Source organism: Geospiza fortis, unplaced genomic scaffold (genome assembly GCF_000277835.1).
Source record: "Geospiza fortis unplaced genomic scaffold, GeoFor_1.0 scaffold466, whole genome shotgun sequence".
Classification (NCBI taxonomy): domain Eukaryota; kingdom Metazoa; phylum Chordata; class Aves; order Passeriformes; family Thraupidae; genus Geospiza; species Geospiza fortis.
This window is the reverse complement of record NW_005054699.1, coordinates 27,456-41,529: the sequence shown is the minus strand read 5'-3', so window position 1 is coordinate 41,529 and position 14,074 is coordinate 27,456. Positions and strand designations below refer to the sequence as shown.

The window sequence follows — 14,074 nt, the reverse complement described above, 5'->3', positions numbered from 1 at the left end:
TGCCTGCTCCACCTCTTCAGGAAAAATGGGGTTCTCACTATTTCCAGCAGCTGTTTTGGGGAGCCCTGCCTATTCTAAATCAATCCTTACACAGGCTGAGTGCAGGCTCTGAACATCCTTTGCTGCTCTCCAGCCCTACACCATCCTCTCCCTCCTCACCCCAATTTATGGAAATCCAGCAAGGTGCAGCCTATTTGTGCCCAGCCTGAGCCCTCCCAAGCCAAGTGATGGTGCCTGCACTGGTCCCTGAGGGAACAGCAAGAAGGACCAGGCAGCAGACTCCTGCAGCGCCCAGACAGACACTCACGTGGGGAGAGTCTTTAGCAGGTTCTCACGCAGCTCCAAAGTCACCAGGTTTGCCAAACTGCAAGAGAAAAGGGAGCAAGAAAGCCAGGTTCACTGGACAGGGCTCAGGGATACAAGGGGCTGCTCATGTCCCTTCCCTTGGAACCACCCCTGGTGTCCTGTGCAATGCATGGATGTGCACACGTGGATGGAGATGGGGAACAGAAACACAATGAAAATGGCTCTGGGGGACACGGGTGCTTGCTGCAGCCACAAGGAACAACACTGTGCCCACACTCAGGACAAAGAACACGCTGCCACAACAGGACTCTCTGCCCAAAAAGATCAAACCCCTCTCATGAGGAATGCCAAACCCCATGGGAGAGGCACTGCACCCCACGAGGCCACTGGCCAGCAGCATAAATCTGAATCAAACATTGTCAGGCAGCCCACACCTGTTTGGAAAGGGGAAAATGGGCACTCAGAACACAGGGAAAAACTGGATTTGAGGAGACTGGATCAATCCTTGCTGTGCCACAAACCCCAGCAGGGAGCAGGACAGGAACCTTTGTAGGAAGGTCTTTTAACAACCCAAGGCTCAGAGGTGCTGTCTGAGCACCAGGGCAAAGCTGCACCTGGCTTGTCCCTGCCGGTCCTGCCACTGTCCTGGTGCCAGCAGCAAGGTGTCCCCAGCCCAGCCCCTCCCCAGGGGGCTGCCAGAACAGGCCATACTCACTTCCCAATGTCAGTGGGGAGGCTCTGCAGGGACACATCGTTCAGGGCCAAGTGGCCCAGGCTCCGGAGCTGGGTGAAGCCCTCGGGCAGCCTGTGAGAACATGAACAGACTCCATTAATGCTGTGTACAAAGCACAGAATGCCCCAAAACACTCGGATCCACCAAAGCCAGCCTCATCCCAATCAGCATCAATGTGTGGAAAGGAGAACAGGAACCATCACCAACCCTGGCTGCTGATCCAGGACAAGTTCTGCTTCCCAGAGCACAAAACCCACTTGCACCAGACATCACCTGTCCAGAATGGCAAACTCAGTCCTGTAGTACTTGAGCACAAATCCCAGACTAAACCATGCCATGGGAGCATTTACACTTGAGTAAAGGAGGGCTCCCAAGCATTCCAAGTGCCCAAAGGACATCTCTGCAGATGACACTGCAGCATTCCCCAGGGCCAGGCACCAGCACAACACACCCAAGGTGTGACAGAACAGGGAAAAACCCTGGAAGGAAATTCCTGGAGGAAATTCCTCTGCTTCCACAGGCAGCTCATAGAGCCCCCTCAGCACCCACCCCTCAAAACATCTGAACCCTGAGCAGAAATGCTCTGACAAGTAACACCTGGTGCAGAAGTGCTGGTCACTCCTGTGGTGCAGGGATTGTCACCAGCAGGGAGGGAAGCTTGTCCCACTCCAGCAGGGCCTGGCACCAGGAGAGGGAGCAGAGTTAATGTGCCTCAAACCTGGGCAGCACCTGCCCTGAGCACAAAGGGACACCTGGGGCCACACTGGCACCTGCATGGACCCCTGCAGCAAGACACCAGTGCCTGGAAATGTGGCTCACCAAGGCAGGGGAGCCACACTAAATCCCAAATTTATGCATTAAAAGCTCCAGAGACAGAGTACTGAAAGACACATCAGAGATTCCTGCTTGGGCACAGCTCTGAGCACTGAGGTAAGAGGGGTACAAAGCATGGCTATCCTCAGTTCTGAATAACAGAGAGGTGGAAAAGGGGCTAAGAGGGGGCAAAAAGGGCTGAGAGTGGGGCCCAAAAGGGCTCTGGGGTGCAGAGGATGGCATGCAGGCTTTTTCTGCTCTGCAGCACAAGCCCATATCCATTTTGGTTTGTGACCAGTGCAAAGGGAACAACAAACTCATTGCAAGAGGACAGAAGTCCTCACTGTTGGCACCAGCACAACAGCAGTCATCACTCACAGCCCCCAGGCCCCGAGGATGGAGCTCACCCCAGCTCCTCCAGCACCAAGTGTTCCTGTGCCAGGAGAATGCCAGGAACACCTCCAGTGCCAGGAGAGCAGACACTGCAGCTTTGGAAGAGGCAGGGCAACCCCAGCCTTGGCTTGACAAGGAGACAATTACAAGATGAAGATCAGAGAAAGCCAGGCACAGTGTGCAATTCCAGTTTTCCTTCTCAGCTGGACTAATAGAGTTCATGTGCCTTCCTACCTGGAGAGAGGATTCCCACTGAAGTCTGCGATTTCCAGGGATTTGCAGAATTTGATGCTCTCAGGAATTTCTGGAATGTCTGGAAAAAAACAGGTGAAAGAACAAAAGAGGCATGAGAAAATGGGACAGCAGGTAGTGGTGGCAGCCTGAGACACGGCAGCACAAGCCCAAGTCAGAGCTGAGGAGCGCTGAGGGCGGGGAAGGGCACAGCTTCCCCTCAGCACGAGGGCACTGTGGGGTTTGGGCACTGCTGCTGCCCAGCTCTGGCCTCACCGTTGCGGGAGATGTCCAGCTCCACCAGCTGCATGAAGTTGGCCACCTCGGGGGGCAGCCTCTGGATCTCATTGTCGCTCAGGCCCAGCTTGCGCAGGTTCAGGAGCCTGAAGAAAGGCTGAGACAAAGGGACACGACAGGGTCAGCAGCAGCTCCTCAACACCCATCTCCTCATCTCAGGGGAAGCCTGAGCAGCCCCCCTGAGAGCCTGCCTGCTCCCACCACCCTGTCCCACCAGGGGCAGTCACTGCATGGATCAGAACCCCCATGAAGGGATTCTTGTATTTGTGGGGTGCCCCGACAAAGGTCAGGAATGATGAATCTGACTCCATGTGCTTAGAAGGCTAATTTATTATTTTATGATCTATATGATATTAAAGAATGCTATACTAAACTATACTAAAGAATACAGAAAGGATACACACAGAAGGCTAAAAGGTACTAACGAAAAACTTGTGACTCTCTCCAGAGCCTCGACACAGCTTGCGTGATTGGCCAATAAGTAAAAACAACTCACATAAAACCAATGAAACCTCTTGGTAAACAATGTCCACACACATTCCAAAGCAGCAAAACACAGGAGAAGCAAATCAGGTAATTATTGCTTTCGTTTTTCTCTGAGGTTTCTCACCTTCCCAGGAGAAGAATCCTGGGCAAGGGGATTTTTCAGAAAATATGACGTTGACAAGAGATGAGGGTACAAGAAAAAAGGCATGAATGAGTTCAGGTTGATCATTCATTTAGCATCTGGGACCCCACTGCTCTCCTCCCTCCTGCACAGGATACAGATCACACATTCCCTGTCTCCTACAATAACAGCTCCCCTCAGGCTCTGAAGCCCAGCACCACAGAGAAGTCACCTAGAGCAGCTTGCAGCAGACACCTGAGTTTGTGAGGCAGGTCCAGAAGGGCCAACAAAGGAGAAACACAAGGAGAGCAGCAGCCCAGAGAGCCGTCCCTGCTGCTGCACACACCTGCTGCGCAGCACGTTTGGTCAGGACATCAGGGATAGGTCCCCACACCATCAGGGACAGGCTTGTGCCCCTTGTGCCAAGTGGAAAAGGCACAGGTGAGCTGTCAGCACGGCCCCAGACAACACCGAACTAGACAAGGCATGAAAACTCCTTTCTAGAAACACCACAGCCATAGGAATGGTGGCTGGAAGGGCCCTCACAACATCTGACTTTTTCACACACCCCTTGGGGCTCCCACAAGCCCATCAGCTGCGAACGGCAAATCCCAGGATCCACCAATCACTCCTCCAAGTCACCACAGCCCCAACGAGCTCAGTAAACACAATGTACTGTAATTATCAACTGACCACATACTGCAGCTGATCCTAACCACTGCCAGAGGTCAGCTCCTGGACAGGATGGGAACCAGGGCTGGGGTGTTTGCTGCATTTCCTGGAGTGTTTCAGAGCACTGGGAACAACAAACAACAATATGGGGCCACTGCAGAAACTGCTCACAAACGACCGAGGACGAACTCAGGTCTGTGCAGGGACGTGCACAGGCCATGTCTAAATTACATCACCCCATGTTTGTCCTCAGCAGAGGCAGGGAGGGGTCACAGCAGCACAGGAGAGGCAACTCTGGGGTCATCCTGAGGTCCCAAAGCACAGCCAGGGTCACGGCTCCTCCTGCAGCCCACACTGACAGGGACCAAACCAGAGCAGGCTATGAGCCTCCCTCCTCAGGTGCCTTCCAGATCCCACCTGCACAAGAGCTGATGGGCAGAGCTCCCCAGGAACTCCTGGTGCCTTTCCAGGTACCCACCTGCACGAGAGCTGTGGGCAGAGCTCCCCAGGAACACCTGCAGGTACCTTCAGGTGTGGGGCACCCCCAGGACCCCCCAACACCATGGAAAATGAGCACAGAGCAGACAAGGGAGGAGCAAACAGAACCCTGAGAAGATGCACAGGGAACAAGCGAGCTGCTCCCCCTCCTGCAGTGACCACCACGAGCTCTGCAGGTGTACCTGCAGCAGTTCTGCACACACCCAAGGCTCTGCAGCTCCCAGTCCCAGCCAGGACACACTGCTGGGCACAGGTGTGTGTCTGAGGGGCACAAACCCCAGCACAGCCCCTGCTGCTGTCCTGCTTCCACTCTGCACAGGGGAAGTGATCAGAGATGAACAGCACTGATGGGAAATTCACAGCTCTGATGTCCTAAAGAACCATAATAATTGTGTAATGAGTAAATAAATTTAAAAACTAACCCCTCTCACCAGCTCATCAGTGGCCCTGTTTAACTCTGTTTATCTCATGCAGACCAGCTCAGTGAAAAGGAAGTGGGTGAAAGTCTAAATGACAACAAAGGTCCAGGGGAGCAGGAGCTTACAGACTTGATTTGCTATTGTTTCCTAGAGCCTTCTCCTAATTTTAGAATGCAAGGAAATTCCAGACAAGACATGGTGCTTGCCTGCCAGAGTCTGCACACTGGAAAATAACCACAGGGGCTGAGCACCCACAGCCCAGGCTGCAGCACTGCTGCCCAGGGCACAGGTGGTCTCAGAACACATCTCCACACTTCTAAAGGACAATTTAGGTTTATTAAATTAATAAACCTAGGCTGTGCAGCAGCTCCCAGCTCCTTCCTTTTTCTTAAAAAGGTTTCTAAACCCCCTGGCACTGCCAGAGCTGGGCACAGCCCACGTGCAGAGCTGCAGGAGCTGCGTCCCACTTGGCAGAATCACTTACACTGGACCTGAATAAAACGTTTAGATGTGACAGAAAGTGAAACCAGCCAACAGCCATCAGTGGTAGCCAGAAAAATAAATGTGAGAATTGCAGTGTTTTTGTGCCTGAATGCAGGTTTTATATTTGCCAAAAAGAGATGGCAAGAGGATGTGACCAAGAGCTGCAAACGCTGCCTCTGACACGAATTTCCATGTCATTTCCAGCTCAGTATTCTGGGAGCTGAAGCCTTCAGCTCAGCCCAACAACTCAAAGCAAAGGCTGCACAGGAGACTCACTTGTGACACTTGAAAGTGAGAACAAACAGATTTAAAAATTCTTACTAGAACTGAGAGTGAAACCTTGATTACACATCTCTGCAGACTGGCAATTATCCCTTTTGCTAATCAAAGCTTACCCCAATTCCCAGAGCTGACAAAGCAAACCCCTGGATTTGGCACCACATTCAATATCTCAAATAAAGAGAAACTTCCCCACCTTCAACGTTTTCTGATTTATAAAATAAAACACCACCAAATCTGCCCAACCCAGATCCCTTAATGTCCAAACTGGACTCAGAGTACATTAAAAATAGAAGTTTGAAGAAGAAAAAAAGGTAAGCCCAATCTCTCCCTGTTTCCTGGCAGCCCAAAGCCCGCAAGGACCAGCACAGAAATATTCCAGCACACAGGAATCCAGAATCAGCACAGGAATATTCCAGCAGCTCAGAGTGTGATGGAAATTATCACTAACCAAAAAAAAAAAAAAAAAAAAGCATAATAGCAGCTGGGTGTAACTGGGGGGAAAGCCTTTGCAAAGCAGGGTGCATTACAAAGATATTCTCTGTTGAAGCACGGGAGTATGCACAGGGTAGATAAGGCAGAAAACAGCTACAAAACTGTCCTACAATGCAAATTCAGGGACATAAGTTCTTACAATGCTCAGAGCAGCCACAGTGCAACCAACTGGAAATAATATGAAATAGTCATTAATTAGGGACAGGTATAAAGAGTTTGTAAAGAACCATATGCCAAAAGATAAGTAACGCTCCACAAAATGACAACATTGCAAAAAAAGGCACAAAACTGTGAAATTCAGGCTCTGCAGCAGGTTTTCAGATGTGACATCCTCCCTCAGCAGCCCCTTGAGAGCCAAATGCATGCAAACACATCCAAGCGTTTCGCTAAGTTCTGAAACCAAATTCAGGTACTTCAATCTTTAAAAAAGTCAAAAAAGGCAACCTAGACGCATGGATTTTTCAGTCAAAAGGGACTGAGCTATAACCTGATACAATATCCTTCCAATCCTTTGTATATCACAGATCCATGCAATAATTCATGTTGGAAGGTACCTGGGAGATCTGCAGTCCAGCCTCCTGCTCAGGACAGGATCGGGATGAGGCCAGAGCAGGCTGCTCAAACCTCCAGCCATGGGGGATGGCCCAAAACGACTCTGGGCCCCGGCTCCACCAAATAATGATCCTCCCAGGGCAGCCTCTTGGCTCCACTGGTTCACAGGCCTCTGTGAAACCAATAAAACCCCTCAAAGATCCCTTGCTGCTGCTGACAGTCACATACTGAGTGTGGTCAACATCACCCATCAGACAGAACCAGTAGAATGTTGGGGGGTCAAACCCTGCCCAGTGACACCCCACAATCCCTACACATCCACAACTCCCACAGCTTCCCTCTACAGACCTGTCTCTTCCTTCTGGCATCCTGTCCTTGTCACAGGCTGGGTTTTTTCCCCCTTAACTGGAGAATGGAGACAGCTGGTGTTGGGTTTTCAGCGTTGAACTCTGTTTTGACTGGAAGTTATGTGATGGCAGTTTTGACGTGCCAAACCACAGAAAGGTTTGGGTAGAAGGGGACCTTCAAGACCACCCAATCCCACTCCTGCCATGGGCAGGGACACCTTCCACCAGCTCAGGTTGCTCCAAACCCCATCCAATGCGGCCTTGGACATTTCTAGGGATGGGGCAGCTACAGTTTCTATGGGCACCCCGTGCCAGGGCCCTCCCACCCTCCCAGGGAACAATTCCTGCTCAATATCCCATCCATCCCTGCCCTCTGGCAGTGGGAAGCCATTTCCCTTGTGCTGTCACATCAAGCCCTTGTGCAAAGTCCCTCTCCAGCTTTCCTGCAGCCCCTGTGGGTACTGAAAGCCTGCACTAAGGTCTCCCAGAGTCCTCTCTTCTCCCAGCTGAACAATCCCAAGTCTCTCAGCCTTTCATCACTGGAGAGGTGCTCCAGCCCTCTAATCATCTCCGTGGCCTCCTCTGGGCCCGTTCCAACTGGCTGATCTATACAGGAGTGAGAAAGGATGAAAGCCCCATGCAATTATTAGCGAGCCTCTTGATCCAGAGCACTGCATTTGGCATCAGTTTATGGAAGAGAAATATCCAGTGCTGACAGCAGAATCACACAGTGACAGCCAAAACTGTGCCCAAAATGAGCCCTTCCAGGTCAGCCCCTGCAGCAGCCAAGCACTGTGTCCAGTTCTGGGCCCTCCGTTTGGGAAGGATGTTGAGATGCTTGAGCACATCCAGAGGAGGCAAGGAGGCTGGTGAGGGGCTGGGAACACAAACCCTGTGAGGAACGTTTGAAGGAGCTGGGGCTGTTCAGCCTGGAGAAGAGGAGGAACACAAACCCTGTAAAGAACGTTTGAAGGAGCTGGGGCTGTTCAGCCTGGAGAAGAGGAGGAACACAAACCCTGTAAAGAACGTTTGAAGGAGCTGGGGCTGTTCAGCCTGGAGAAGAGGAGGAACACAAACCCTGTAAAGAACATTTGAAGGAGCTGGGGCTGTTTAGCCTGGAGAAGAGGAGGCTCAGAGGTGACCTTATTGCTCTCTACACCTTCCTGAAGGGAGGCTGCAGACAGGTGGGGCTGGGCTCTCCCACCGGGCAGCACTGACAGAACCAGAGGACACAGTCTCCAGCTACATCAGGGACAGTACAGGTTGGATATTAGGAAGAAAATTTTCACCAAAAGAATAATAAAGTACTGGAATGCTCTTCCCAGGGAGGTGGTAGAATCCCCACCTCTGGATGCGTTTAAAAAAGACTGGACATGGCACTTGGTGCTGTAGTCGAGGTGTTAGGGCATAGGTTGGACTTGATGATCTTACAGGTCTCTTCCAACCTCATTATTCTGTGATTCTGTGAAGCAGAGCCAGCCCAGCTCACCCTCAGAGGGGAGGCCAGTCCTGCCCCAGGAACATTTCCACACCCCACACTGGGCTGGCCTGGGGTTACCCACAGAAACACGAACAGGCTCAGCCGGTTTGGGAAACCAGACACACTGGTAGCAGCACACACAGCCTCCGCTGGCAGACTCACCTTTGGCTCCTGCTGAGCAGGGGAACACCTCGGCAGCCCCAGGCACCCATGGCTGACCCTGCACATGATTCTCCAGGATGCCCAACACCCACTGGCAGAGCTTTCCAGCCAGCAAGAGGCACAAGCAGCCAAGTCCCTGCCCCTGGGGAGTCACGAGGTGTGCCTGTACCTCAGCCAGGGCAGGGCACAGCTCTAGGCCCACAGGGAAGCAGAGTGCTCCCAGGAGGAAGGAGATGCCCACCTGAGCCAGGAACAACCCTCGGCCCTCATAACCCTGCGTGGCACAATGGGCCAGCAGCAGCAGCACGGATAGGTGGCACTGGCCAAGATCAGGAGAAGGAGATGAGCCACTCCTGAGGAGGGACAACAGAACCCCTGTGTTGTTATTATAGTGCAAGAGTTCTATTGTCATTACATTGCAAAGGTTCCATATTGCTAGAGTTTCATACATCCTTGATATTTCTTGTAGGCAGCTCCTCTAGCACTGACTCTTCCTTGTCCTCACAGCAGCCAACTGACTCCAGTTCCCACCAATCCACTCTTATAACACTCTAGTTACTGGCTACAGGGGTGGCCTGTTAACATCAGGCCTGCTCCTAATCTTTAGTAACTGGTTCAGCTGCAGCTCTTTAGAGGATAAGATACATTCTATACCACCTTCATTTACCAATACTGTATGCCCCTACACCCCTTCCTCACTCCCTGCATGGGGAAACAACTGTCCTGCTCCAAACCTGCACCAGCCACCTCCTGCCCCGCCCCAGAGACCTGCACCTGTCCTCACAGCCTGGAGCAGCACCAGGCAGGTGTCCCAGGCCCTGCAGAATCCAAAAAAAGGACTGCAGGGCACATCCAGACAGCAGGGGATGTTCTGGAGAGCCAACAGCTCTGGAACTGCAAAAGGTTCTGGAGGAGGGACAGGCTGTCAGGGACAGCAGCTCACTCCAGAAGGCAACCTGCAGCACAGATCCACGCAGGGGCTGAGCCAGGAAGGGACCTGCAAAGACCAGGCAGTCCAAGCTCTGCTCAGAGAGAGGTCAGCTACAGCACCTGGGGCAGTACGTGTACACACAGCAATGTCCTGTGACACACACACACATCAGAGCCACATGTGACATGCACACACAGCAGTCACACACATGTACACACACAGCAGAGTCACATGAGACATGCATACACACAGCAGAATCTCAAAGGACCTTCTAAGCCCATTCTCTGTCTTTAAGGAACTCTCTGGAGCAGGTTCCATCCCCTCTCTGCCATGACCAAACCTTCAAGTTGTGTTTCTCCAGCTGATGTGACATGGTCTGTGAAGCTCCCAGCAAGAGTGCTGAGGCTGCAGCAGAGCCCCCGGACATAAACAAAGGGCTGCTGGAGCTGTTAGGTGATCTAAGAGAACCACAGTGTCCAGTGATGCCAGGAATTCAGACACCACCCCCACGTCTCCCTCCTGCTGCAGCTGATGCTTGGCAGAGCCTTGGTCCACCCCCCACTCACTCATTCAGTCAGATCAAGAGGTGGAAAATGAAAAAAGGAGAAAGGACAATGGATAAAAGGCTCAGGACAAACCCTCTGAGCCACCACTCAGCTATGCCGTTTCCCAGAAACAGCAAAATCCCAAGGGCAGGCCTGGAAAGCCAACCATGAGGATTAGGGACAGAGAGGCAGCCTGGCTCTGGGGTGACAGTGCTGGCCACCACAGCCACCCCCACGCTGGCCCAGGGGGCTGCTGCAGCCGCTCAGGCAGGAGGGGGAACAGGCTGCAGTCCTGGAACACCCTGATGGAGCACGGCAGGGTCAGGGACAGAGCCACTGAGCTCCCCTGGCAGCCTGCTGGTGTCTGCAGCAAGCTCCGAGCCCTGTGCCCATCCCCTGTGCCCACAATGGCAACACCAGCCCTGGGGGCTCCTGTCCCACCTGCAGGAGATGCATCTGCACTGCCAGGGAAACACAGAAAGTGTCTGGCTGCTGAGCCTGGCACCTGGAAAACACCAAACACGTCTGCATGCAGGCTGATCTCCCCTCCCAGGTCAGCACCATCACTCTTTTCCAAACCTTTGTTTCCCTAAGGCTACAAAAAAAGGGTTTCTGGCCTAACCAGGGCTAAGCTCCAGCTCTCCCTTCACCTGGTGCCAAATCTCATAATGCCATGGGAGCCAGGACACAGGAAGGTCTGTTCCCCAGCATCACCTCATGCTCCCCATGTTCTCACCTGTACCACAGCCACCCCCATCTGTGGAGACACAGAGAGGAGGACAGACAGACAGACAGCTGGGCTCCTCCATCAGTTTCCATGAGAGAGCCATGCTGTCCTCAGCACAGACAGCTCTTGGAGCTGCCTCAGCCCCAGGACCCTCCTGCCAAGAGCAGACAGGAAGGGGGGGGGCTGCCCAGTGTCCCCGCAGGCTCTGGGGACATCCCTCCCTCAGCCAAGCAGGCTTTAGGCAGGTTCCAGCGCAGAACCTCTGCAGGTTACAAACAGCAGCACTGCTGGAGCAGAGCAGGACACGTGTCAGGGGAAGAGGAGGCAAGCACCAGCTTAACCACAGAGCCACAACAACGTCACACTCAGGCCAAGGGCTCTGGAACCAGGTGGCGACAATTTACGCAGCTGGAATCAGGAACAGGATCTATACCACAAGCACAATCTTGGCTCTGGAATGGGACAGAGACTCTGCTCCTGCAGCCAAACCACCATGGTGCTCCCAGCTCTGCTGGCCCAACAGAAGGGCTCAGACACCTCCTCTCTTGTAGGTGTTCTCTCCTCACGTGGGGCACCATTTACCAGTGCTGGTGCTTGGCACCAATCAACAGTGGACTCAAACTGACTGGCACCATCAGTTTATTATCCTACAGTGAAAAAAACTCTCATACCTTCTCTGTAAACTTCCTGGGCAGCTCCACACAACGTTGCCTCCTTCTCTTCTTCCTTCTTCCTTCTGCAGAACCAGCCAACTCCTTCCTGTCCCTTGCACAGCCACCTGACCCTGTCTGTCCCTCACAGCCCATCCTGACCCCTCCTGCTCACAGCACAGCCAGCAAACTCTGACTCTGAAGGACTCTCGACGAGCCAACCCCTTCTCTTCTAACACCCATCCTTATGGGACACAGCTGTGACTATTAAGGGCAAGGCTGTTCCCACTCTTTGGTAATTAGTACAGCTGCAATTCATCAGGGGTGAGATTGCCTGCAGCACCATCTCTATTCTTTTACAACCTGTTCTCCCACACTCCTCTTTCTCAAAAACAGCCTGTGACAAGCCAGGCTGCCCCAGACACCAGGTCTGGGTCAGCTGCGCTGGTAGCAGGTGATTTTCTTCAGGGACCAAGCAGCCCAGCAGTGCCTGTTGTGTGACCACTCCTCCAACACGAGCTAAGGGCTCCAAGGCAGAGGTTTTGCCAACCCTTCAGCCCTGGAAGTGCCCATGCTGAGGTGCTCCTCAGTCTCCTCACCTCTCATTTATCTTCAGAGAATTTCAAGTCCACCTGTCCAGCCCTGCTAGAGCAGTCCCTGCCTCCAGCAGCACAGCACATGTTTAATTAAAGGCAGCATCAGACTGTGCAGCAGGAAAATAATTACAACGCTCCTTGTGATTCACGAGCAGGAGGGCCTGCTTCCCATGCCACCATGGGCTGGGCTCCTAGATGAGCTCTGAGTTTGTCTCCAGGCTGGATGAATGCATGGGACCCTGCACTGCAGGCAGGAGGTGTCTGTCCATCCATCTGCCAGCACTGCAACACAGCAGCTCCTCTAATGCTGGGAGCAAAACCAGCTCATGCATCTGGGCCTTGTGTTTCATTCCCATTTTCCTGGTTAAACATGGGCTTGGCATGTTCCTCCTGTCCCTGGAGGAAGCAGAGCTGCTGCATGCTCCACAGCTGGGCACTGGGACACCCAGCCTGCCTCAGACACCTACAGGTGAAGTGTGAAGAGACCTGGGGCCCCTCCTTCCACAGGTGTGCTGAGAGATCTCACACCTGTGCCAGTGGCTTGTCTCTGGGGAAATCAAGCCCGGGACAGAGTCAGGAGGAGCTGGAAACAGCGACTGCAAAGCAAAACAGGCAGGAGCTGATCAGCTCTAAGGTTAAACCCAGCACTTCGAAGTGCTCAAAGGCAGCATGGCACAGGTGAGGCCACAGAACTGGCCACACCTGAGTGCCATGGCTGGGCAGCACAGGCCCAGCTCCAGAGGTGGCTCAGCTCCCTCAGCAGAGCAGGACTCACTTCCAGCACAGCCCAGTGCCTCCAGGTAACAGTGAGCAAACCCAAGAGACACCTGTCCCTACAGACAGAAACCAGGAAGGCAATTGTTGTTCTCAGAACAGCTCAATTCAAGAAGAATCACTGAAATCTGATGAGGATAACTGAGTTAACCCGAGCTGAGGTCAAACAAGCTATCACACTGCTGAGAGGTGGGAACATCAGTCTGGAGCTCCAGCAGAGCAGCCCCAGGGGCACCCTGCTGCCACAGGGAGGGCACCACAACCACCATGCAGGTGCCCTTTACCCGGGGACTTGGTCTGAGCCACCTCAGGCAGTGGACACAGACCAGCTGCCCCCCAACACCACATCTCCTCAGCTGTTCCCATCCCACCAGTGCTTCCTTCTCCCCTCCTCACAGTATTTACAGCCAGATCCTGAACCACCTCCAGGCCAATGAACTTCTCTGGCTGTAGGCACATGGTCACCCACACCTGAAAGGTGGCAATTCACCACCAGTGCTTCCTTCTTCCCTCCTCACAGGATTTACAGCCACATCCTGAACTAGTTCCAGGCTAGTGAACTGTGGCCTGGAAACAAAACAATCCTCAAAACGGGATCTTGTGAAACAGAAAAGAAAGACTCTGGAAAGGAGACATGATCAAATGAAATGCAATTGAAAAAAAAAAAACAAAACAAAAAAACCCAGAAAATCCAGATTTAGTGACTACAAGAAAGTGGTCTGGGAGGAAATCAGGTGCAGTGCAAAGGACCAAACCAGGCCAAAACTAACTTCACAGATGTTGCAAAAGCAGGGAAAAAAATCAAGGAGGAAGACACAACTTGGATGGGAAGATATGAGGGACACGGTTAGTGAACTGTGGCTGCAGGCACACGGTCACCAACACCTGAAAGGTGGCAATTCAGGCAGTTCAGTCCCAAAGAGACACTGCCGGCATGCCAGCCATGCTCAGCTCTGCAGTCAGGGACATTGCAGAAGGCATGGAGGAGATGACAAGAGGACACTCCTTGTGTGCCTGCAGCAGGAGAGGCACAGAGGGGCTGGTGAAGCAGGGCAGGGGCACTGGGGGCAGCCACAGGAGCGGC

General features: G+C 52.9%; 1 protein-coding gene across 1 annotated transcript in view; it reads right to left on the bottom strand.

Moving 5' to 3' along the window:
* Nucleotides 1–13,449, bottom strand: part of SCRIB (scribble planar cell polarity protein) — a 106,604-nt gene extending 93,155 nt beyond the window's left edge. The window contains 6 exon segments of the mRNA XM_031065202.1: nucleotides 308–364; nucleotides 1,022–1,111; nucleotides 2,480–2,558; nucleotides 2,753–2,870; nucleotides 10,980–11,000; nucleotides 13,387–13,449. Of these exon segments, the coding sequence (XP_030921062.1) occupies nucleotides 308–364; nucleotides 1,022–1,111; nucleotides 2,480–2,558; nucleotides 2,753–2,870; nucleotides 10,980–11,000; nucleotides 13,387–13,449 (428 nt within the window).
* Between the last annotated feature and the right edge of the window lie 625 nt (nucleotides 13,450–14,074).